At 36.3% G+C, this 26,988-nt stretch overlaps 2 protein-coding genes across 2 annotated transcripts in view; both read left to right on the forward strand.

Moving 5' to 3' along the window:
• Nucleotides 1-7,210: 7,210 nt before the first annotated feature.
• On the forward strand, nt 7,211-18,100 carry LOC145673849 (uncharacterized). The gene is made up of 4 exons (XM_081743622.1): nt 7,211-7,291; nt 11,494-11,552; nt 13,905-14,438; nt 17,960-18,100. The coding sequence occupies exons 1-3, from the start codon at nt 7,274-7,276 to the stop codon at nt 14,419-14,421; spliced, it is 594 nt and encodes a 197-aa protein (XP_081599748.1). The 5' UTR covers nt 7,211-7,273; the 3' UTR covers nt 14,422-14,438; nt 17,960-18,100.
• Nucleotides 18,101-24,167: 6,067 nt separating this feature from the next.
• Nucleotides 24,168-26,988, forward strand: part of LOC145674265 (uncharacterized) — a 31,662-nt gene continuing 28,841 nt past the window's right edge. Inside the window, exon 1 of the mRNA XM_081744101.1 lies at nt 24,168-24,269. Within this exon, the coding sequence (XP_081600227.1) occupies nt 24,168-24,269 (102 nt within the window). The remainder of the gene's footprint in view (nt 24,270-26,988) is intronic.

Raw genomic sequence — 26,988 nt, forward strand, 5'->3', positions numbered from 1 at the left:
GCAAAGTGTTCAGAGGTGAATGGGAATTTCCCTCCTTCTTCAACTTCAATTACCACACTGCTGTTTGCCATGGGCCAAATTACGATGAATTTAAATTAAATTATTATAGTATAATTATTTCCTTGTTGAATTATCGATACTTTTCAGTGGAAAAAAGGATAAAATTTGAAAGTTCCAAATCAAGGTAAGTAGACCAACGTAAAGGGAAAAAATGTAAAATTTTTCATATAATTATGCGTACAATCCAAACTTAAAATTTCCGTGTAATTAAGCTTACAGTACAAATTTTATGCCTATTTTAGTCACACGTTTTTGAGTTGATTGCCCTGCGCTGTAAGCGCTCCATATATTAAACATAAGCTTCAGCAATTTTCATAGTAGAAAGCAATGGATAGGAAGTATGGGAGTAGGAAGCCAAGCCTGGAGCAGGGAGTAGGGAGCCTGGAGTAGGGATCCAAGCACTGTATTTTTTGTTTCTGATTTTTTTCTTAAATAACATCGATCGTTTTCGATCTTTTTTACAAACCAACTCACTACCAATTTTCCATATATAGAAAGTGCCCCCTCCCCCACACACACATAAAGGAGAATTTTTAAAAATGCTAGGACACATTCTGTTTATTTTCAATAAAGAGTTAATACACTGAATTTCAGCTCCATAAGTTTAACGGTTTGCGAGATACTCATTTTTTTTTTTGTTTTCGCAAAAATTCGGATCCTCTCTATCTCTCTAGGATATTATGCATTATAATAAAAGCAATATAACATCCCAGTTTGGATTAAGGCCTAACTATATACCAAAAGTAATTTCATTTGACTTTGCAATTTGACCGTGATGATCAGGCACACATAGTTACATTCAATTTTTTATATAACAATTTATATATTACAGTGATTCAAAAATGTATTTTTTCCAGTAGTTAGCTCTAAAAATTCACAGGTCTCGAAAGCCAAGTTGTAGTGTAAGTCCTATTGCTATTATTACTATTAAAAATATCAATATCCAAAAGTCCTGAAGTTCTTTTTTCACTTGGTTAGATATACTTACCTCTGGTAAGTAGACAGAAACAAGTGGAAAAGGAAGGGAAATGAAGGTCTTGAAAGTAAAACGAAGACAAATTTACCAGTCTTCAGAAGATACTGTCTACAATGCAGTGAGCAGAAAGGGTCGGTAGATCATACTGAGTCGGTGGGTCGCAGTGGGTCATGTTGGGTGGTGGGTCGCAGTGGGTCACGGTGGGTGGTGGGTAGCAGTGGGTCATGGTGGGTGGTGGGTCAAGTGGGTGGTGGGTCACAGTGGGTCACGGTGGGTCACATGTTGTTGACCCACGACCCACTGACCCACTCAGAAAACTTGACCCACTTGACCCACTGACCCACCGACCCACTCCATCTCTGGTAGGAACCTTGGCTCAGTGGTAGAGCGTTCACCTCTGGTGCTAGGGGTCTCGGGTTCAAACCCTGCTCCCGCTAAGTGAACTTTGTGGTGGACAAACACTGTGTGCGTGGGTTTTCTCGGGGTTCTCCCGTTTCCTCCCACTTTCTTCATTCCACCATTTCATTCATTACTCATTATCTCCGTCTCCTTTAACCTAACCGGCATAACCGTGGGACGTAAAACTCAAAATTTCATTTTTCATTTCTGGTAGGAACCTTAATTGTTTCTAGTTCAGATTGTACTTAATCTACTCAGGATGTCTGTGTGATATTTATCGATACCGTAAATGATGGCATAGTTCTTATCTGATCTGTTCAATGATATTCTGACCATCGTAGCTCTCCAGCAGATAAAATGCTTCAACTTCACCAGGTTTTAAGGCTGGTTGGAATCGAATCCTTTTCCGCTAAAACAAGCGACTGGATGGAGGCTTCGTTCACTATATACCCTTTTAGTTACGTCAGGTCCTACTTCACTCGAAGACCATCCTTTCTTCAACGGTATCCCAAGGCTTTAGAGAGAAGAAAGATCTGAAAGTGGAAATAAAAGAGAATGTTACACGCACCAAAGAAAATGCTTTGGTCCAGAAGTTCTCTTACATGTTTCATAGCAGAAAAATAATTAAGAAGATGGAATCAGAGTTGGTTTTTGAAATGTCACTTACCACGTTCGTAAGCACTCTTGTCTCTGGGAAGAGTCTTTAAAAATAAAGAAAAGAATAACGCATTTTTTTATTTTATTTTATTTTTTTTTACGAACGCCACTGATTTCACATTAGTAATGCAGAGAGCAAAACTTTTCTCTTATTTTCTTTCTTAATGGAAATCTATAAATGAAATCATATTATACACCACTGAATTAACACTTTTTTTGTTAATCACAAAATGTTAAAAGGAAAATTTATTTATTTATTTAGCCTATTTAAAAAGAAAGAATAATACAACTCAAACGATATTAACAAAAAATTGTAAAAAAGGTTAGAAATAAGGAAATGAATTTTTAATTAAAAAAGTTAATTAACTTGATATTACCACAAGGTAGGGTTGCCAGATTCTGTAAACGAAAAGCCACAATACCAATCTCAGACTATATATAAGATCAGGGTTCCTACTAATTTGGTCAGAATCAATTACCAGTCTTTTCCAGGTTACTACTCACAATTTTCCATTTCTATACACAGTTAAAACAAATGAAACCCACAAGGGATGCGAAAAGGTAATATAGAAAGAGCCGCCTGGCTTCCCTTATTCCGGACTCCTATTTGTTTAAAATATCTTAAATATTGCTCACTTAAATATTGCGCGAAGAATAACACACTCTCCCATTTATGATTACAGAGATACTTTTTTCTTTGTTGCGTCATCACCGAGTAAGAAACACTACCATTAAAGGACTACAATTTTAGTGTTTAGCAATAAAAAAATACATTTATGCTATAAAAAAAAACAGAACGATAAGCAAAAAGTACCTGTCTATCAAGACTTACGCACACTGTAAAAAATCGTGTTATTTCAACGACATGCCTATGTGTTAACACATTTGTGTTAAAATATAACACAAACATGTGGTTATAACAACTCACTTTCCACTTGGAGTTGCGTGTCAAATGCCGGTAGTTGAAATGAGACACAGCATATGTGTTAAATTAACACAAATATAGAATCTTTGGTGTTGTTTTCTGCGTGATTGCCAAATATGATGGCCATCTAATTATAAAGGTTTATGTACTGAAGCTACAGTGAAACACAGTAGAAAGAAATACTTAAACAAATCCAGGTATTTGCAAAATTTCAACGTTCAAACTGCGTGATGTGCAGGGAGTAATCTATACCCTCCAACACTCCCCCTAACACCCCTCCAAATTTCTTTACACACACCCCTGGATGGAAAAGGAATACTCCGCTAAATCCAATTGTATCAATCAGCATCACGTAAATTATTTATTAAATCAAGTTAAAAAAGTTTTAGTGTTTTGGAAAGAAGGCAATTTATTCTTATTTATTTATTTCACTTCAAAATACGAAGCGACCTCGTTCTCATGTACGACTTCGAGAACCACATGACCCATTGTTTCGATCAAAACAATTGACAAAACAAGACTCGCTCATACCTACCCTCCTGGACTCTGCGGTCGTTTCCGAGAAAAGAGATTGATGGACAGATGCAGATGACTGAAATTGGCAACGTCTTGAGCGGTCATTCACCTATCTCCTAATCAATAAAGAAAAATGTGACAATATGGTAATAAGCCTATACCTGATTCAGTTGGTAAGTGCTACTTTGCAAGTGGTGTATCAACGGACGGAAGTTAGAAGGGTGCAGTCAAAAAGTTTTAGAATCAAGTAGCCAGGAAGGGGCAGGAGCGGAGATTAAGAGATCAAAAAATATTACAACAATTAACGTCAATAACAGGGTTAGAATATTAAAATAATGAAACTGCAACTATGTACAGTATTAATTACTAAACGAATATGATTTTAGCAAGGAGTGAGGGATTTTTTTTTTCAATTAATATTTTGAAAAAAAAATCACCCACTAAAACTTGCTGGGGATGAATAAATTGAAATAAGGGCAGAATTTTGCAAAATAATTACAATAATTCGTATGTAATCAATTCATATGTAATTACTGGGTAAAATAGTGGTGGTTAATTCCTAATGCAGAAGAAACATTTCTTAACGAGCATCTCTCAATAGTGGACACCTTCACGAGAGGACAAACTTTCTTATTTTTCCATGCCATAAATATTTGTGGTGTGGTGTTATGAGAGAGAACCCTTCCATTTAGGGACACCTGTCTTTACGGACAAATAATCGTGTTCCACCGATGTCCGTTTTGAGAGGTTTCACTATATTACTTAGTTTAATAATAATAATAATAATAATAATAATAATAATAATAATAATAATAAATGCTCAAATGTGTGAACTTCCTTTATTGAACCTACTACTGCGAAGAGCTGCTGATATTAGTAGTAGTAGTACTACTACTACTAGTAGTAGTAGTAGTATTGCAATAGTTGCGTAACAAAATAAACTGTTTTCTTTGAGTTTGTTTAAAAATGTATATCACTATTCTGAAAGCACCCCCTTTTATTTTGGACACCCCCCAAGCAATGATTTCTGGCGTACTTACTGGTGATGTGTTCTCAATTGTTTTATGTAATGTTTCTGACGAAATATGTCAACAGCGAGAAAGAACACCGTATAACTGTGTCACTTCTAGACTCCACTAGAGCTCACCAGTCAACATCGAGGACTGTGTTTTTAAAAATGGTGGAAAATTTTTTTGATACAACCTTCCTCTTCTTACGTGAAGTAGAACGTGAGTAATCTGATAGTTGGTTTTACTTGACCTTAGTAAGTTTCCTGTAACACCGCTACGAAACAGATTCTTCTTCATCATACTTTTGCATTTCTTTAAATTGTCTACAAGAATATCTATGGAAATTTATGTAAACAAACTACAAAATATCTATGTAAAACAAATCGAACAACAAAAGAAAAAATATATCGGTCATTTTCTATTATTTTATTTTTTATTATTTTTACATGTCTCGGTAACCGCCACTTCCGCAGGTGACACCCGGCCCGTATTCAATTGTAATTGAATTTGAAAGTCATCGCTAATGGGAGTGTCACCATTGATCTCAGCGACCGCAAAAACTATGAATTCGACGCTTACATCGATCATTTTCTACTAATGTTACATGTCCCTGTAAATGCCCCTACCCCTGAGACAGCCCTGATTGGAATTAAAAAAAAAAAACGCTTCTTCTTGATCTGGGACCTGAACCAAGATACCCGTGACGAAAATTTGATAACTCTCCGTCCACTCGTCTGGTCCCCAGGCAGCACACAGACAGACGGACACTCAAACTCTTTATTTTATTTATATTAGATAAAACTCATGGCAAGGAAAAGAAAATAAAAGGTTTCAAAAGTAAGTCTTACTCCATTATTTTTGATTGTGTATGAAATATCGATTGTGTTGAGCAGTTGTATGTGATATTGTGATTAGTAAACAAATATATTATTGAAGTGGAGACTATTTATATATTTACTTATCGCCTATTGACATACTGTTTTCTATTCTAGACACTTTCAGTATAAAGTAACTTCGGATGGTCTTCAGCAACAAACTGAAGACTAACAAATGGGTGATGCAGGATGCGACCGTGTAATAAATAGTAATACTAGCTGTCTTCATGTTTTAATTTCAAGAAAAGTATATTTTATTTGAATGAAAGAAAAAAATAAGAGCAAATCTTGAGGAATATGACATGACGTGCGAAGAAATGGTTCAAACTAATGAGTACAATATTTATCATTTAGTGCAGGACAAAAGTGACGAAAGTATTTCGTTCATTTAAATCAGAAACGATGAAGTAGATGAATATTTTAAGATCTTTTACGAAGATAGTCTAGACTTTAATGTGTTTAAGATTTTTTTAAAGGTTAGGGTTGGAAATGTTTCTTCGACGTTTCTCGATCTTCAGCTTCCTCTTTTAACTCCTTATATTTTCCTCTATTTTTCAAATCATCGACCAGTTGTGTTCTTCTCCTTCCTATCCCTCGCTTTCCTTCCATATCTCCTTCTATGGCAGTATGAATAAGACAACTTCTTCGTAAGATGTGTTCAATCCAATTGGACTTCCTATGAAGGATACTGGCTAGAAATGTCCTCTTTTCTCCTATCTGTTTTGAAATATCTTCGTTTGTTGCTCTCTGTGCTCATTTTATCTTTCCCATTTTTCTCCAACACCACATTTCTAAAAATTTCTTCTCTAACTTCCTTTATGTCTAAGTCTCCGAAAACTTCAGTCCAATGCTCCATATATAGCACTTGACCAACTTCTTTCTAAGTTCAATATAAGCCTGCCAATTAAGACTAATCTTTTCTTGGTGAATGCTTCTTTGGATATGACAAGGTCTAAGAAAATGTAAATTCGTTCAAAATTCCAGGTTCGTTGCTTTCACAAAATTACATCAACTCTATCAATTTAACGTCTACTCTAAGAAAGACGGGTGATTAAGGAAAGTGAATGATGGAAGAATCGGTGAAATGGGAGTACCCCGAGAAAACCCACGTGCACGATCTTATCGGCGACAAATTTACAATATCGAGGATCGAACCAGGAACCCCACGCACCAGAAGTTAGCACTCTACCACTGAGCTACCGTGTCCCCTTCGATGCTCTCACGACCAGCTTATTTTCTTCTCTTCTTAAGTTGCTCGAAAGATTATTTAAAAAAAACATCATAGTGTTAATTAAGTCTCAAGAAGATACATTTAATAAAGTAGCCTGGATTAGACGTTTTCTCCTCTTAGGAGGACTAATTTAATAATTTTCTCTCGTATTTTTTATACAGAATTTACCTCTTCTAGAACTTGCATTTAAATGTTTTTTTTTTCTTCTTGTTCCAACTACCGAAACAGGTGGTAACGTACTGGTGTCTGATTGTGAAAACTCCAGGTTCGATATTCGATACTGTTTCCATATAACAATTTTATTTTTGATTCAATAACCATGGGTTGCAGATGACAAAACTGGGTGAACAAAGACAATAAACAAACAGATGAATAAAAAGGAGCTCATTAGCACTTTTTTATGAGAAAGGCCTCCTTAGGTACAAACGATGCAGGAAAAAGAAATGAGTGAGGTGAGATGTAATTATCTATCCTCCCACCCCTCCTCTTATGCACTTTCACTCTTTCTCCAGTGGTCATCTCCAGTGGAAAAATTGTATATAAAAGCAGATGATCAGGATTTTAGCATCACACATCTCATTTCGTCTTCCTCCGGATCTGGTGTATTGCAGCACAACAAGCAGGATGATGCTTCGACTCTCGGTAAGTTCAGAAAGACATTATTTTTTTTTTCAGTTCTATCTTGAAAATTTAATCGTTATCCACTTCCAATCTATTTTATCCTTTTGGTCTGAAGTAGTTTTAACATTTTTTAAGATCAAATTACTTAACTCACTAGACACAATCTTCAAAATAGTATTTAGGTGCGAGAATTGTTCTAGGTCTTAGCACGAATATGTCGAAGCTGAATACTAACACATGAGTCAGCTTCATTAAAAACAACATAAATTTATTTTTAAGACATAATTATAGTTTTACTTCAAAATTTATAGTTGATTTTACGATAATAACACATTATTTTACGAAAATTTTGTTGTGTTAATATCTAATGTTTGCTACTTTTTTCCTTGTAGCTCTCAAACTATAGTACTGCGATGATAACCCTCCTCGCTGGTCTAGTGGCTAGCGCGTGCTCTTTTGGTGTAAGCGGTACCGGTTTCGATTCCCAGTGTGATAGCCTTTATAATTTTAACTGTCCTGGATAAGTTTGTGTTCGTGTGCCTGTCCACCTTTTAAACGCATAAACTCGTGTGCTCAGTGGGGTATGATGGATTCACTTTTTTTTAAAAAAAAAATGTGGTTCAGTGTTAGAGCGCTTACCTGTGGTGCTTGGGGACTCTGGTTCGAATCGAAGTAAAGCTGTGGTGGTCAGCATCGAGTCGGTGGGTTTTCTCGGGTTCTCTAGTTTCCTCCCACATTCCAACAGTTCCTCCATCATCATCTACTTGCCTTAATCATCCGTCTCCCTTAGTTTAAAGGCCTTATCATAGGACGTTAAACTTCATGATTTGACATTTTCTTCAGATACCGCCAGGTACCACTCTGAAAATCTGGTTATTATACGAGGCTGTTTATCGTCGATTAACATAAATTCTGACAGCCAGAGAATATATTAATTTTCAAATTTACCATGGAGACAGTATATTGCAATCTTTCATTAATTTTCAGTTTTTCTGTTCATGGTTCTGAGACATGATTTTATAGTGATGTGTGCATGGTGAGCTATCTCCTGTATTGATAGTGCCTGAACAATGTTGTCTAGAGACCACTACACGCAAATATGACAACACAGTGTTTATTCGTTGTGCCTGGTATGAACGCACTTTGTGTTGTTCTCATTCCAACGCTGAGCCTTTTCTGCCTGTTTCGTCTCGCATTGAAGTGTATAGTGTTAGCTGTCGAGATGAGTGATCACCATTGCTATCAGGTCTTACCAGCTCATAATCGCTTCTGTTATTTTGTACATTTAATTATTTACCAACACAGCAGGCAGATGCCCAATTAAGTGATGAAATATTACAATATATTTTTACAAGAGCTTTTTTGTAGTGTCTCACAGGACATAGTGCATATATCAATTTTTGTCATGTTTCTGATATAATTTGTTGTAGACAAAACATATTACCTAAATTGATGACTTCAGCATTATGTTGGTCCTAGATTTTTACAATACGTAGATGGGACCTGTATTATTAGTTCTAACTGAACAAACATGGAAGTTTAATAATGATATAAAATTTGAACAATCACATTAATTTTTAACTAATTTTTGGACGAATACCAGATCGGCAATATTACGCCTCCTTCTAATGAGTAAATACTAAAGAAACTACCAGTGTACTATGGTTTACAAATGAAGGAACAATTCCAGTTATTTTGTATATCAAATACCTAAGAAATTGTGATGAACTTTTTCAATATGCTGGTGATAATTTTATTGCGAAGAGTTCCAAATTACAGCAGCATATTCTAACTTGGAGAGTGAATATGAGTAATACAGTTTCAAGGGCATTGCAATATTACTGACGTCCTTATCACTTCTAATTATGAATCCTAATAATTTGAAAGCATCATTAATAACATTTTCGGTGTGTTTAATGAACGTTAATTTCGGGTCAAATGTAACAACTAGATCCTTAACTGCCTTAGGTCTGCTTATAGATGTATTAATAAGCTTATAATCATATTTAAGGGTATTTTTGTTTCAGCTGAACGATAATACGTTACATTTGTTTATGTTTACTCCAAATTTAACGACTGAACACCAGTTCGCAATACTCTCTAAGTCGTGTTGTAAATCAAGACAATCATGGACAGATATTATCTTGGCATAAATTTTGAAATCATCAGCTAACAATAATTTGTCACTGTTAGGTATGTGATCTGGAAGATCAGGGTGCGAATTTGCGGGGGGGATGCCAGGGATTTCCCCCCCTGACAAAAATCTTTCCCACCCTGGAGAAGAAAAATTTTATCCCTGGCAAGGATAACATTTTCCCCCTCTGGAGTATTTTTAAATGGGCATAAAGATAAGATAGAAAAAGGGAACAATTCTTACTTTGCGTGGCTAACCTAAATATTACTTGAGTGAAAATTTATGAAAGATCTCACATCTCAACTGTTTTGTACTTGTTAGTATATATATAGATATATATGTGTGTGTGTGTGTGAGGACTGGGTGCGCATATGGGTGAAATTCATCCCCCCCTGGGAAAATTTTTCAATTCGCACACTGTGGAAGATTGTTGATAAATAATATAAATAGTAAAAGACCTATGTTGGAGCCCTGTTGAACTCTTGATAACGCAAAAGATTTATCCGAGTTAAATTCTTTATAGACAACTGTGCGCTTACGTTCACTTAGATTTGGTGAGGGCTGAAGAAAAATGATAATGATTTAGATTGTTTCACAGTATTTTATGACTTACTCTGTCGAAGGAATTCTCAAAGTCAATATATATTCCGTCAACTTGGCATCCTTAATCTAACGAGTTAGTTATAAATTATGTGACTATTGCTATGATCAATAATTCATTTGTATAATACTTGTTCTAATACTTTGGCAGAAGGACCAAAAATTAATAATTTCACATTTATTATTAGATTTAGGTATCGGGCAGACTAGCGAGGATTTCCATATATTGAATTGTAAACAGCAAGGAAACAGAATTAACGAACGAGCCTGAATAAAGGCAGAATAAAATAACCAGACGTAAAATCGGACATTTGATGAAACCAATCACATACTAAATAACATTTTTTAGACATTTCTAAGATTAGGAATTAGATTTCTGGGCTTTCGGCATCTATGGACATGTTGGCCCGTCACGTATAAGGTATGACGTCCCTCTGCGATCACATTATCCAATGAAAGGGAAGAAAGGAAACGGCCTGGAATCCGTAAGGTAGATACCATTCCGGAATTGGACTTCTGTAAATGAGGAAAACCCAGAATGGTTGGCCCGTGAAAGCTCTAACACTTTTTCGACCAAGTGTTCCCACCGGGAATTGAACCCGGGACCACTTACATCAAATACGAGAGCGTTAGACATTTCTAATTGTCTTGGATATGTTAATAGAAGAAATTGCTACACTTATAAGGCGCTGCCGCTCCACAATTTCTTGATTTTACTTGGGACCAAACTAACGTTATCAATATACCAAAAACTTAAACTCTGTGCAGGATTGCAGGCCTGCTTACTTACGTGTTTTCTTTCTTACAAGATTTCAGCTACGAAGATTAGGATAATTCTCGAAAGACCAAGATTACCTTGATAGTTGTACAATGCATACCTCCAATACAAGGGGTCCTTGGTTTGTGACAAGCATAGTGTTCATCTTCCTCAGCCTTCTCCGATTTTCCTCCATATCTACCAATCTTTGAATAACAACCTATTTTTATTTTGTGTGACATCTCATTTGTTATACCTACTGTAGTGTTTCTCAATCTTCTTCTATCTAGGACGCACTTCGGCCAGTACTAAATATCATGGGACTTTCTATATTACTCCGGAAACTAGAACATTAAGACATTTCTATAGTTAAGGAGTGAATGTGATTATGCGCTTTAACTTATTTTGCTGTAATCTGCAGAAGTCGATGAAGTGCTTATGACAAATAACTTAACTTGTAATTGCTAACATGTATGTAGATTTTTTCTATGTTTGGTATTCACTTGGATCCAAGAATATAATCTTGCTTCACTCAGTTACTATAAGTAACACGAGTTACTCAGTACTACATCCGAAATTTCACTATACCTTAAAAAAATATAGGATAGTTGTGAGTAACAAAGCATTCGGTTGGAATTACACTCTTTTAACACACATGAATATTACTGTAAAGATAAAGCGTGTATCTATAAATAAACACATATTACTATGACATTATTTCTTTCTTTACAGTGGTTGTGCTTGCTTATACTTGGATGCATAGCGACGTGCAGAGCAGGATCCAAAGGAGGGTATGTTGCATTAACTATAATGTGTTAATAATAATGTATTATTTTCTTAATTAAATAATTATTAAACATTAGCAATTTTATCACCACAAATTATATATCAGCACACTGAATAAATAAATTTATAAGTAAGAAATATTACGAAAGCTCTATGCCAAGAGATGTGACTCCTAGGTACCATAAAAAAGAGGAATCTAGAAGGAATTTCAATTTACATGAGCATATTGGAACCTCACTAATGAAGTATTAAGTATTCAGTTTCCCTTAGTGAGACTTCCATCGTAGACAACTTCGATGTTGTTTTTTTTTTCATCTGTTAGTTTAAAACTTCCCTACTTGCAACAAGATAAATGATCTATCATGTGTATACCTACTTTCAAATATCTGAAATCATTGTTCACTGACCAAAACTAAAGAAACAAATGTTGAATGGAAGCAGGAAATTCGCATTATTATTCAGTTAAAAATCTTTTATCGTTGAGAATTCCGTGAAGGAATTTGAAGCTTAAAATACATAAAAGGATAATTATTCCTGTTGTGTTGTATGGCTGCGAAACATGATCTCTTAGTCTGAGTGAAAAACGCAGACTGAAAGTATTTGAGAATAGAATTCTGAGACGAATATTTGGACCCAAGAGGAACGGGTACCGTTTACCAAATATTGTTACGGTCATCAAGTCCAGGAGGCTCAGCTGGGTAGGTCATGTAGCCAGAGTGGAAGAAAGTAGGAATGCTTTCAAAGTTTTAACTACAAATCAAATCGGAAAACGACCATTAGGACCATTAGGCCCACGTGTGAGAACAGCATTAAGATGGATCTCCCAGAATTAGGAATACAAAGTAGAAACTGGATCCAGTTGGCTAATGGCGGAAGTCAATGGAAGCTATTGTGAACGTACCTGAACCATCAGGTTTCATAGCCCACAGAATGAGTGTGTGTCTGAGTCATGTGTATACTTAATATATTGATGAGTGGTATAGTAACATATTAATAACAGATGTAAAACTCTGCTTCAATTGTTGCATAATCGTACTCTACCACCAAAGGGGCAAAAAATACCTTGAAAGACTTTCTGGTAATATATAAACCCTAAGGGAGAAGAGGAAGGAGAGGGTGGTAAATCCCTTCACCTATGGTTCGAAAATATATATTGAAAATTCTTTGAGAAACCGAAGTGGACAAATAATTTGAGTACTGTGTTTAGGTGTCCTACCTAGACAAGAACGTAAATATATTTCAAATTCATTGATTCAGTATGTCACACAATTATGAAGTATGACACGTGGCGAATGCAGCTTGAGTAGGAAATATATATAGTTCGCTCGATATATATTTCTACTCGGGAAGTCTCTGGGATATAAACTTTCTCGAGATGAGCAAACTAGGTAAACAGGGGCAGAATATAAAGCTGAATTTTGGGATGGTGACTGCATTTTTGTATGATATAGGATTCATTAGGAAATGTTGCTTCTGATAAGTAAGTCACTGGAATTTATTTATGTTGTAAATTTGAACTATAACACATTTGAAAATAGTTTGCATATCATTTTTTTAAAAATCACTAACAGAATACATGTAAGCTGATAAATTTGTAAACCAGTCTGAAGTCATAGAAAACATCTTACGAAGACATTTTCCATTTTGAACGTTGAGAACGTTGTGCTCTGAATATTACTAGCAACAAAAAAGTTAATTAAGAGTTTCCTCGTGGTTAAGCGGTTAGCTACGCGCCTTTGGCGTGGGAGACCCTTGTTTGATTTCTGGCCGAAGCCCATGTGGTTCGGTTACCACGTTCAACTATAGGTTCACGTCTCATATAGCCTTGCTGCTGTAAGGGACGCTAAAATCAAACCAAATCAAAAAGTTAATTAACAAAAGAAAATAAATATGCACTTGTAACGTTGACCTAAAACCGATACTTCTAATGCAGCAACACTTAGAGGCCCAGAGCCTATAAGCCGGCTTATGACACTCATGTCTTTAAGGTGATGTATACTTCATGTAGCCTGACCTCGCCATTATTTCTAATAACCTTTTAGGAAGGGTTCGAAAATTCACTTTTTCAAGTATCTTCCTAAGAATCTTTACGACCCTGCAAAAACCATCAGGTGAGTGTGAATGGCCACCCACCTTCCCTCTGTCCAGACCCGACACAACTTGACTTTGTTGCTGTTGTGAGAAGCAGTGTCTCAGTTCGGAAGTTGGTTCATTACAATAATACCTACAGTGTTGTACAATCAGATACTTACAGGTATTTATATCCAATCATAACATACATATTATTAATTCTAATGAAAGTTTATCTAACAATATTTCTCAAACAGTAATTTGTTGATTTTTTGTAACATTTTCAGTAAGAAAGTGATAATCCATGTTCCCCAACACATCAAGACCATTCACCATACACATACCGTCTACAAGAAGATCCCAGTCAAAGTGCCAGTTCCTGTGCCTGTTTACATCAAAGTAGAACATGGCCAAGGAGGGGGAGGCGGAGGTGGTGATTATGGAGGGGATCTTGGTGGACATGGTGGTGGTGGTGGTGGATATGGAGGAGGCGGTCATAGTGGGGGAATCTCCATAAGCGGAGGAGACGACTTCAGTAGCCACGGAGGAGGAGGAGACAGTTATGGAGGGGGCGACTTCAGCAGCCATGGAGGTGGTGATTTCAGTAGCGGTAGTTATGGAGGAGGCGGATTTGGCGGAGGAAGTGGCGGTCATGGAGGTGGATTTGGTGGAGGAAGTGGTGGACACACGTCTGGAGGAGGAGGTGGTAGCTATGGAAGTGGCGGCGGAGGCCACGGAGGTGGTTTTGGAGGAGGAAGTAGTCATGGCGGCAGTGGTGGCGGAGGCGGCCATGGATGGCATTAACAAAGACTGAGGATCGTGTAGGTAAAACTATTCTTCTTTAGTACCAGCTCTTGAACTGTTTGACTTTGACTCCCTCTCACAGACTATTATGTACTGAAAGTATCATACCAGAATAAGTAATAATTCAATCCCTATAATGTTAGTAAGGGTGATTTACTTGTCATTTTTGATTGATTTTCGAAGCTCGGTGGATAATAGATATCACATCATCTTTATTATTGATCATTACATTTAGTGACGTCTCTTTAGTATAATGACATGTTCATGGGAAGCTTAGTTAAATTCTATATTTTTTTAATCTAATGATCTAGCCAGACCTCCGTCAGTGTGTTCTTAAATTACTTACTACTATACTGCGTTTCTACAGGAAGTCACACCACAACAAGTATTATATATAAGTATTAGGACATTATGCCAGGTTTATGTCGTAGTTTAAAGCTTTAAAATGTGATTTTTTTACTAGTGCGACTATTTTGAATAGCCACCATTGAAGAAATAAGTTTTTTATACATCCCCTCAGTTACTCAAAGAAGTTTGAAGGGAGCTTTTGTGACTCTGTATGTAGGTTTGCGAGAAGATGAGAAAAAGTTCTTCAATTATTTTTGCACGTCAGTCCGATCGTTCGATGAATTGATGGAAAAAATTGTGAATCTCACGATTTTTGTATTCTACGCAAGCGGGATCCCATAAACATGGTCTTAATTCAACTTCTGTAACGAGTCTTTCTGGATCAATCTCCATTTTGGTTTTGCTACTATGTACCTTGCTCTTTACATTAGAGAAGTGGCTGTTCCGGCGCGGAGTTCCGTTTGACTATGTAAGCACCCATTTGCTCAATGGCCCTATCCGCCTCGCGGAGGACAGAGATCGGATAGGTCCACGCGGAGGCTGCTCCGCGAGTTTAGGCCTCCGCATGACTATGTATGCACCCATAATCTATATATATAAAAGAGAACGTACAAAATCCTTTGTCCGCTCATCACGCTAATACGGCTGAACCAATTTCTTTCATTTTTGGGGGGTTATTAGGATTTGGACCCTAGATGGTTTTTATCATATCACTTTAATTTTTAATTACCAGTGTCTTGAGATAATTGACCATTCAAGTGTCCATAACGTACAAATCCTTTGTTATTAGTTCATCATAGGTAAAAATAAACGTATTTATATGCAACCCGCATGACCGTGTCACTCGGCGGGTTAACATAAATGACAGGCGATATACAGCGGAAAATAGCTTGAATCTCCTGTTTAAAATTTTTTAATTGATTTGCTTATTTTTACAGACACTTTTACAATATGCCAGCACCGGGATGACCGCAGCGAAGCGGGGCGGGTTAACATAAATGACAGGCGATATAATGTTAAGATTTACTGCAATCTTCTATGGTTTTTATCATATCACTTGAAAGCGAAAAAGTAAAAATTATCTAAGTAACAAAGTTTATTGCGTTCCGGGGTGACCGCAGCGAAGCGGGGTGAACGCTGCTAGTAAACAATAGAACAATCTTGCCACGCGGGACTCCGCGTGACTATGTAACGGACCTAAAAGAATCACGTGTTAGTGTTATAACGAAAGGAGGAACGAGATGTGACAAGAAATAAAAGTGTTAGTTAGTACTTAGAGTATTTCATAGCTTGTTTCCATATCAACAATTTCCTTCGAAATACAGGGTGTACCAAAATTCTCGAAGGGGCTATAACTGTGAAGAACTTTTTATTTACCGTTAGTTTCTATTTATATTTTACAGACCTAAACACAACGGATTGGAGATTGTTTATATTTACGTGTGGAAAATAGTCTTAAGTATGTGTCCGCCATTATGGGAATGACAGATACGGATCGTGTGTAGCACATGATTCCCACGAGTCAACGCTTGTGGTCCGAGTGCTCGCATTTCTGCACGAATATTGTCCTTCAGCTGCTGTATTGTTTGTTGTTTGTTCTCATAACTTTGTCCTTCAGATAGCCCCAAAGAAAATAAATAATTAAGTGGAGTGAGTTCAGAAGTGTTCCTGTCATGAAACAGGCGCTACACAGGGCCCCATATTTGTGAGGCCCATAATGGCAGACACTTATCTAAGATTATACAGTACAACTCACATAAGTGTAAACAATTTCCAATTTTTGGTCATAGGGTCTGTGAAATATCACTGAAAACTAATGAGAAAGGAAAAAAAGGTTATTCATAGTTATAACCCCTTCGGGAATTTTGGTCCATTCTTTACTTTATTTTGTTGTTTTGACTTTAGAAGACTTAATTTTAATCTAGAAGTAAATTATTAGATGTTCCAGGTTAAGCAAGAATGTACACAATGAGGAAAATATGTGTATGCGTGGTTGCAGTTTTTTTTTTTTTTTTTTTGACAGTGGGAACAAGACACGCTAGTTAGACTGTTACCAAATGAAGAGAGTAGTCAATCAACTGTAGCTTGTGCAACCTAGTTTCGCATAATAAGAACATTTGTTCCAAACCCAATTCTTCCAAGCTTTCTACCTAGGAGTTTCCTACTTCTTAATTCAAGTCGAACCCCAAATCACTTGACTTTGATCATAATCATCATCATAGGTGTTTTGCCATTATTAGCAGGTCACTTGTCACAGCTAAGATGTTTCCATGCTCCACGGTTTTCCGCTGGCCTCTTCGTCTTCATGTACGATTACTCTGTTTTGATATCGTTAATTAATTGTAGTCTCTTCGCCACCTCCCTCTCTTTCCTGCCACCACACCATCAATCACGTCCCTCATAATACAAGTTTCTCCTTAGTCAATCTCCCAAACAGTTTCTCTTTCTCTTCTTAATCATATCTAAAATAGATCTTTCTCTCCACCATTTCTAGTACTTTCTCATTCGTCTCTCACCTTCTCGCCCCAGCTAATTTTCATCATTCTTCTCCACACTCACACTCACTAGTTTCCAGACATTTATAGTCATTTTTGTGTAATGTCCGTGTTTCTGCCTTATACAATACAGTAAAAACAGTACATGAAACATTTCGTGTATCTTTTTCTCAACTCTTTACTTAAGATCCCCCAAAATAAACTTTTCTCCTTCCTAAAGGCTTCTTTTGCCATTCCTATCCTTGCTTTTATTTCACGTTCACACTTCATATCACCACTAATAGTGCTACCCAAGTATCGAAAACAAGCCACCTCTTCTATTTTCTCCCCTTCTACTTCTATATTTGATATCGACCGCTTCGTTCCAATCACCATGGCTTTTGTCTATCTAACATTTATTATCATCCCATATTCTTCATAGCCATTTCTAAATTTTTCTAACATCTTATTAATATTTATTTCAGTCAACCCCAAAAGTGATGTCTCCTCTCTGGACATCCAAACACACGGATCACACAAACTTAAAAAAAAGAAAAAAAGAAAAGAAAAAAAAGAAACTTCCTCTAACTACTGAAAGTTCTCACATTCATAATTATGGGGAGAATCATGTTAATTATTGGAAATGTTTTAGATAACCGTATGTTCTATTGTGTTGATACTGCGAGATATACTTATTCGTTTCTTCTTCTTTACAGATCCTGTTGTGTGAGTCCGTTGTCTGTAGCTACCTCGTGAGAAAGCGTGTCTGATTAATATTAACTTTTAGTGTTGTTGCATTGTTTTGTTAATGTTATACATTTTTGTTGTTTGTTTATGCACATTAAGTTTTAATACAAATAAAGTCATTGTGTTTTATGTAAATTTCTTTTGAATATCTTTATCATCCTTTGTGCTATCCGTAGTAATATATTTTAAAAAGATCTTAAGTTATCTGATCTTCGCATTTAAAATATTTTAAATTGTTCCTTCTTGTTTTCTTCGCTTGTTTAAGGCATTCTTTTTGTCAACACTGCCGATGGATTGGGTGTTCCGAAAACGGTGCCATGGACTACAGAGCATTATTCTTCAAGTCTAACTAAAGCGAGAAATATATATAATTTTATACCTTTCAGGCCCTCGTCTGGAGACGCGAATTACACTATGTGGCAACGTAGCAGATAAAGAACCATAGATTAGATCTACCAATCCTTCAATAGTTACATCGATTCTTCCCAGATGGCCGTTAAAGTCGATAGACTTTGACACTAGCACCACCTGTTGGCATAATAATAGACATAACTGCTTGACTGATTAGTAGAGTAATGCTAATGGTTCCAAGTTAATCTAAAATGTTGGCAAATAGTGAAATCTTTGAGTCTTATAAGTGGCTAAAGGAGGCTCTTGAGAGTATTCCGTTATATAATATTTTAGTAGTATTTGCTTCACACTAACTTTTCTCTGATTGCCTGAGGGACGTCACGTGCTATGACTCATGGGAGTCAATGCGCTTTTAGTTTTGGCAGGGGTACCCAGGACTTCCCAAACTTACAGAGATACTCCCTTCTCCTATACTACCTTACGCAATTTCTAAATTTGTTAATTTCCAAAATTTAAGGGATGGTCCTAGCAAAGCTACTCTTGCCAAAATTTAGGGGGCAGGCCAAGCTAAACTGCAAAAATTAAGAGGACATTGACCACTATGACATCATACTACGTGATCAGGTCACGTGACGTTTATCAGTCAATCAGATAAAAGTTAAATAGGATGACGCAAATACTACTATTTTCGCTTTATTTTGACCTATGGAATAGCCCTCTGTTCTCTGTGGAAGCCATTTTTACAATACTTGATATAAAATGTAAGCCTATGGTTTAAAATGGCTTGTGAAGTACATAAGCTTACACCTGGACTCTTTGACCAGGCATAAGAATGTTAACCATATAGGTCTGAGAGATTTCAAAGTTAGGATGCAACACTAGCATCGTCACTTCCTGTTCGTTTCATGAGAACCGCAACCTTCTTTTTCTATACAACCTTACTGCATAACCTGCAACCCATCTTGATTACCCAATCAAGTTTTTACTGATGAAGTTAACAGCTTTAGTCTAGATTTTTTTTAAAAATATAAAGTTAACAAAATTACTTTTACAGCTTACACTTCATATAACCTGATTCCCGGCGGGAGTTCATGTGGTTCGGATTCCACGTTAATCAGTAGGTCCACGTCTCATATAGCCTCGCTGGTTAAAGGGGACGCTAAACTAAAATCAACTCAACTCAACATATAACCTGGGTTCTCTCGTAACTATATGGCTAATATATAGTAGTGAAAAACCTGTGTTCGATTCCCGATGTGGTTTTACGTACCTCAGATCCCATGTTATATGGACCTGTGTCTCATATAGCCTCGGCTAAAATGCTGTATCATTGAACACTTCTTTAAAATGTATGCAATAACATTCCAATTGAATATATTAACAAGGAAAATCGACGTTCCTTTAGTCTCTTTTTACTTTTTTTTTTTTAAGTTACTTACATTATAGATCTTTTATGTTTAAGTTAGATGAACCTAAACTCCGTTTACTCGTGACGGTCGGGATATGAGACATATACCTACGGCTCCCAGACATTTCTTAACAAATATACTCTCTATTTTATATTATTATTATTATTATTATTATTATTATTATTATTATTATTATTATTATTATTATTATTATTATTATTATTAACAATAATAATAATATCTTTGATTCATTTTTTACCGAGATTTATTTCCACTTTACTGACAAGTTGTAACACTCTTACGGGCTGACCAGGGTTTACTCTACTGTCCTTCTGATGCTGTTTTATAAATTTATTTTATTTTTAGAAAAAAAATCAAGTGAAGGACGAAAATCCTTTGTGATGCTCATAAATTTCGCTATTTTGGTATTTATTTTAGAAACAAGAACAATACCAAATGTATATCAACATTCCATACACAGATATGAAAATAACAATACTCGGACACTGTTCTGTAATTGCTCTTGAAATCTCTTAAGCAACGCAGCCTAGTGGCTCATAGTTGTATTACAAACTTTCGTTGCTCTCCAAAAGATGTCACCAACGTTACAATCCTGAGGTTACTATTTAGTCTTACAATATATGAAGCACGAATGAACTCAAGCATTACTTCAGTAAATGTTCGTTACTGAATTCTCTGTCTCTGTGTGTGTGTGTGTGTATGTGTATGGCTGTTATTTGCCATTTTTTTTCAATTTTGAGCCCTCCATTCGATAGAGCATTAAAAATTATCTGAGAAACTGATGCAATTTTTCGCGTCATTCTTACCGTTCCCGAGATATTGGTCAAGAAATTTGCGATTTTGAGATATTTAAGGAGCTATATTTCGGGAACCATAAGTTATAGAGAGATGAAATTTTTGTTGATCAATACCTAAGAGGATGATGAATAGTTTGGTACCAAATAGTAACCGGTGAGTATAGTGATGGAATAATTGGTGAAATGACAATGGGGGAGGCAATGGGAGTACCTCTAGAAAACCCATGGACACGGTACCTGTTATAGTGTTGATATTTCACTTATAACTGAAGAACAAAATAATTTTATTTAAGAAATGAGAATGATAATGTTTTAGCGCGAAGATCCTAATCTTGATTTTATTATTAATATCGTTTTATCCACATATTGCTTATTTTTGTTATTTTTAGTCCTTTAGGAACAGCTATTTTAAATTTATTTCTTCAGAGACGAAAAAAGAATAACAAACAATTTAGACTGAATTTTTGTTATATTGCAACGCATATGATAAACCAGGGACGGGGACATATAGGGCAGATGGACATTACGTAAAGAAAGCAATAATTACAAATCAGCGAACCTGCCAACACTGCTCAGCTGTGGGTACAGTGTACACTAAGGTGTGAGCGTTGGCAGAAAAGAAACCAAATCTATCATCATTAGCTCGCAGAAGAGAAAGTGGAACAAACCAAACAGAAGATGAGTAATTGAAAGCACATAAAATTATTTGATGTACAAATTGAGTTTCAAATCTCAACTCCTAGGTCGTACAATTTAAATCAAAATATGTTCATTGTTTGTGGTGTTCAGTAGCGTAACCTGAGACGCTTGTAGTGTGAAACTATTGCCATACCTTGAGAAAAATTCGAAATTTATCTTGAATTTGTTTTTCGGAGAAAATGGTCACCAGTAAAGATTAAGAAAATATTTTAATTTTAGGACTCATATTTAAATTGTAGATATGAGTTCTATAGAAAGTCGGGAAAAATATTATTTTTAAAAATGGAACAATGTTGTTTGTTTTCAAAACATAACCTTCTCGATAAAGTAGGACGTATGATCATCCTATATGTAGAACCTAAACTTACTGATATTTGTGTTTCGTGTGATGTAACTTAAAAGTTCTTTCATACACAGTGTAACGTGATATTTCGGAAAATAATGGCCCAACGTAGCGTAGTCAATAATCCTCACGTCTTTGGTGCGAGTGGTCCCGGGTTCGGTTTCCGATGGAAATACTTGGTCACAAAGTGTAAAACTATTTTCAGAGCAGCCATCCTGAGTGTGGTTTTCCGGGATTTTCCTCATTCAAAGCAGACAAATGCCGGCATGGTACACTGAGAAAAATCATACGTGGCGTACGTAAAAACGTAGGTTACATGTGCAACTCCTGTAGTTTTTTGGACTTAACGTACACCAAACGTATAACTGAAAAAGTATATTTTATACATACTTTCGGTCTATGTGCTCCGAATAAGCATATTTTCCATACGAACAAAAAAAAGTGTATATAGGCGGTCAAAATCTCACATAGAGATGGGCGCATGTAGCATATAAGTATTTAATATCCAGAAGACTGATGTAACATCTAAATGCAGTACATATGTAGGATATGGACAACGTATGCTCCGTACTGATTTCTGTAGTAAACATAAAGATGCCGTATATTTGTACAACATACCGCTGACCGGATAACAGATTTTTCTCAGTGTACCTAACATACAGGTCCTAGACCGCTTCTTTCCTTCCCCAATCCTTTCTTCCTTCCCTTTCCTCTGATAAGGTGATCACCGAGGGACGTCATCACTCATACGTGAAGGGCTAACATGACCATAGATGCCGAGAGCAAAGAAATCTATATCGTAATCCTAATTATAATGCTTCTGGAAATATAAGAAAGTTGTCTTTCTACCACATTTTCCAGCTTAATAATTCTCTCTTCTGTTTCAAATGATTAGGGTGTGTTGATGAAGGTGACAGAGTACGGGTATAGTCATCCCCTTAAAAAGTATCTCACTAATTAATTGTTCAAGTTTAACACTCCTTCTCCGTACCGAGCCTATAATAGACGAGACGTAGGACAAGAGTGTACAAGCAGGGAGGCAAAATTGGATCCAACCACTGAAACAGAATCCTGCTCTCTAATAAGGGTCATTTGTTATATGTTTATTAAAGTTTTTAATACTTGCAACTAAGGTAGAATGATAAAGATAACTATTTAAAAAAATGAACGTTGATAGACAGTAAAGGGGATCACGCATTAGAAGTTTCAATTTCGGCCGGTAGATGTCAACCGCTTCAGGATGCTTGCTGACATTTAGTGGCTTTATACGTATCTTTTACTATCTTTTTTTCAATAGTATAAAATAGGGTATGGATAACTACCGTTAAAGCCACCGTTAACAGATTGACTCCACTAAGCTATATATCCTTTATTATAGGCAACCAACATTTCTTTGCCACTGTACAGGTTGCATACAAACTACGGAATGTTATAGTTTTTAAACGGAAGATGGATAGCCACCGTTACCCGTGAAGATGTTAAGAGATTTACTCCATTAAAGAACTTGGTTGAACAATCTCCTACAAAAATCGCTTTCGTTCAAGATTTCTTTTTTAGTCTAACGTTCCACTATTATGCCCCGAGGCTAAGAGAGACTGTGATGATGAGATGGGTGATAGTGGTGAAATGGAGGTAGTGAGAGGAAACGAGAGAACCCTGAGAAAACCCACGAACACGGTATTTGTCAACCACAGAGCTAACTTAATACGTCCAAATAGTTACCAAGATTAGGATTAGGGATTAGGTTTCTGGGCCTTCGTCATCTATGGTCATGTCAGCTCGTAACACATATGAGGGATGACGTCCCTGGGCAATCACAGTTACCGCAGAATTGGAAAGGAAGGAAGGAAGTGCCCTGGAACTATTACGTTAGGTACCATGTCAGCATTTTCCTGGTTTGAATGAGAAAAACTCAGGAAAAATGTTAGTCAGGAAGGTTGGCCTGAAAAAGCTGTTACATCTTTTCGACCGAGTGTCCCAACTAGAAATCATACCTGGAACTGCTCCCTTCTCGCACCAAAGGCGAGAGCGTTAGCGACTACGCTAAGCGTGACCACTGAAAGAGTTATAGTGTGGGGTAACGGACATGCGTACGTGACGTACTATCATCACAATATTGTAAGTCGCACTGCCATAATTCTGATAAACCATGTCAATATGTTAAAGTAATAAAAAAAAACTTAAATTAACCACCCGATTTTACTCTTATTAACCTAACTATATGGACATGTTTGCGAATTTATTACTATTATATAACAGTGGGTGAGTTTGACCTTATGTTTCGTTAAAGTTTTTCTTTGAAGCCAATGAGCCCATATAAACTCAGTCAAACAAATGAGCCTCCAGAAACAGAGTTCATTTTCGTATGAATTGCTTATTCGTACAATTCCTGTAACCTGCGATTATAACTTCACTCATTGTTAGGACAATTTCAAAAAAGTAACGTACTGGAAATATAATGATAATACGTATATTTTAAAATGTATGGTGAGCTATAAATGTTTTCATAGACTGAAAGAAAATACATTTATCAATTTTAGTGTGCAAAGTGTGCAAAATGCCTAAATCCCTGAACAAGTTATTCGCTCTCCTAGAACAGCTTCCTGCAATTATGCTCCAAGGTGATCATCGCAATGAACCAATTGGTGGAGTGAAGAAAGTGAGAGAAGTTGGAAGAACTCATCTAAACGGTATTTGACCACCACAGAGGCAGGCCAGTAGCCAGCCTAATAATGTAGGGGGGCGACTGAAGTTAGGGGGGGGCGATCCAACCTTATTATAGTTCATCACCATATTATAGTTCATTTGCAAGCGTACCGTGAAAATTTTAGGGGGGCAGGAAAAATTTAGGGGGGCGGCCCCCTAGACCCCCTGGATACGGGCCTGCACAGAACCCACTTGACTGGAGCTGGAACAGAACCAGGAACTGCAGGTACCACAGATGAGCGTCCTAGCATTATGCCAGGCCGGCTGCAACGGGAATTGAACAAAACGGGACGCAAGTAGAAAAAAAATGCATTATCCGTTCATCCAGGAAAAGTACCTGCTCTAGTTCTCGTATTTAGATACCCGCATCATTTAACTTTCATGGTAGTAATTCTTTCACTTCGGCAATTTTTTCCTCTTTAGGTTTCTCTTGTGGATTTTTTTTTTTTTTTTTTTTTTTTTGCAGACATATATGGATTCACAGTTAACATACCAAATAGTTGAATATGTTGTTTAATCTGTGTTTCAGCATTGCCAGAACTCACACTCAAAATCGATCAGCATCCTCAGTGTCATATACACTTGGACCGAATTCAAATACCGAATTTGAAAATTATCAACGAAGTTAAAATGTTCATTACTGAATTATCTATATTTGTGTGTTTGTCTATCTGTCCTTCTGTCTATTATTTGCAAATTTTTCAATTTTGAGCCCTACATACGATACAGCATGATAAACTATCTGAGAAAGTGATGGCATTTTTCGAGCCACTCTTACAGTTCCCGAGATATTGGCCAAAAATAAAGGATTTCCGGAGATTTAAGGAGCCATATCCCGAGACCCCTAAGTCATACAGATATCATATTGGTGTTGCTCAATACCTTAGAGGATGGTGAACACTTTAATCCTAAATAGTAACCGGTGGCCACTGTCAAACTGGTCACTGGTTTGGTCAGTGGTCACCAGTTAATATCGGTACCAAAATGTTTACCATCCTCTTAAGTATTGATTAACTTCATCATCATCATCTCTCTATGACTTACCGTTCCGGAGATATTGGCCAAAAATAGTTCCGATTTCGGGAGATTTAAAAAGCTATTGCTCGGGAACCATAAGTCACAGAGCGTTCATATTGGTATTGATCAATATCTAAGAGAATAATGAACAATTTGGATCCACATATTAACCGGTGGCCACTGGCCAACTGACCACTGGTTAACTGGCCACCCTTTTCCAGATATTGGCCAGATAAGTTTGAATTTTGGGAGATTTAAGGAACCATATCCCAGGAATCGTAAGTCATAGAGAGATGATGTTTTTCATTTTTTTTAGAGAAACAGAAGAAAGTACAGATAAAAGGATTTACGTTTACATATAGGAACAACGAGTTTTATTCTTCCCGCTCCATCTCTCCGTTCTTTTTAAGTTCGTCCTGGCAATGCTCTTGAAGAATTCTCAACTTTTTTTTTCACTGCAGCTTCCTATTATACTGTCATCTACACGATAATCTCAATGTTGTTTCTCAAAGATCAATATAGTCTACAGTAGTAAGCATCTAATATGTAGTATTACTTGCATCCGATTGTGTAAGTTCTCGTAATTTCCCAAAGTGAGTTCTCTTTTCACTAGATATGTATAATCCTTGAGGGCAGGCGCTTGATGCTTTTCTACTTCTGAGTGATGCTTTTTTTATGAATTGCATCTGATCAAGTTCTATTTTATTATTATTATTATTATTATTATTATTATTATTATTATTATTATTATTATTATTATTATTATTATTATTATTATTATTATGATTTTAATGATGTGGTTCGTGAGCAACAATTTTATGACACAATCAAACGCAACTAAACTATTAGATTAACAAAAATACAGTAAAACCTGTCTTCAACGGACCTTTTATTAAACGGAAAACTGTCTTAAACGGAAATATTTCACGGTCCCATGAATTTTGGAAAACAAAACGTTTAAACCTCCCTTCATTAAGCGGAAACTGTGTTACGCGGACAACGGAAAGAAAAATAAACATTTAACGGAAAATTCTGAGTTCCGGACTACAGCGTTTAAAAGATGTTTAGACATTCTGTGAGACATATACATTACACTGTCTGCGATAAAATGTTCGTTCTTTTGTTAAATATTTCTGGACAGTGTTGATCTTCCCCAACCACTACTCATATTCACCCCCACAAATTGTCCTTAATCCCCGCAACTTAATCAAGAATCATACGGAATGTCGGAAAGAAGAAAACGAGATAGAGGAAGAAGAGGAATACGATACCGAGTTCCAAAAAGAGTGTAGAATAAATACATATCAAGATTCTCTCAGAAGTTTAAAGGAACTGCTAAAATTTGCCTTATGAAAAAATGATTCTGATTCATTTAGTATAATTTCTCAGGCTATAGTGTATGCGTAAAGTCAAGCAGCCAAGCAGCAATGTACACAGAAAACCCTGCTTGGCTATTAGAAAAATAAAGAAAACGTGTGCACAGCATATTTTGTATTCATTTTAATTTTTTGTGTATTTATTCGTAGAAGAAAGAAGTACTGTAATCGAACAATGTACGTACAGCAATATATTTTCTCAGTATGCCCCTTTATAAGCATGTATTTTTTTTTTTTTTTGAAGAAAGGAAAGGTCTACCTCCACTAAGCGGAAACCTG

Source organism: Thermobia domestica, chromosome 17, assembly GCF_964235325.1.
Source record: "Thermobia domestica chromosome 17, izTheDome1.hap1.1, whole genome shotgun sequence".
Taxonomy (NCBI): Eukaryota; Metazoa; Arthropoda; class Insecta; order Zygentoma; family Lepismatidae; genus Thermobia; species Thermobia domestica.

What these genes read in the sequence shown, in the direction of transcription:
- LOC145673849 (XM_081743622.1), top strand. An exon ending in AGAGCAGGATCCAAAGGAGG is followed by an intron (nt 11,553 to 13,904) that starts GTATGTTGCATT and finishes TAACATTTTCAG; the next exon opens with TAAGAAAGTGATAATCCATG.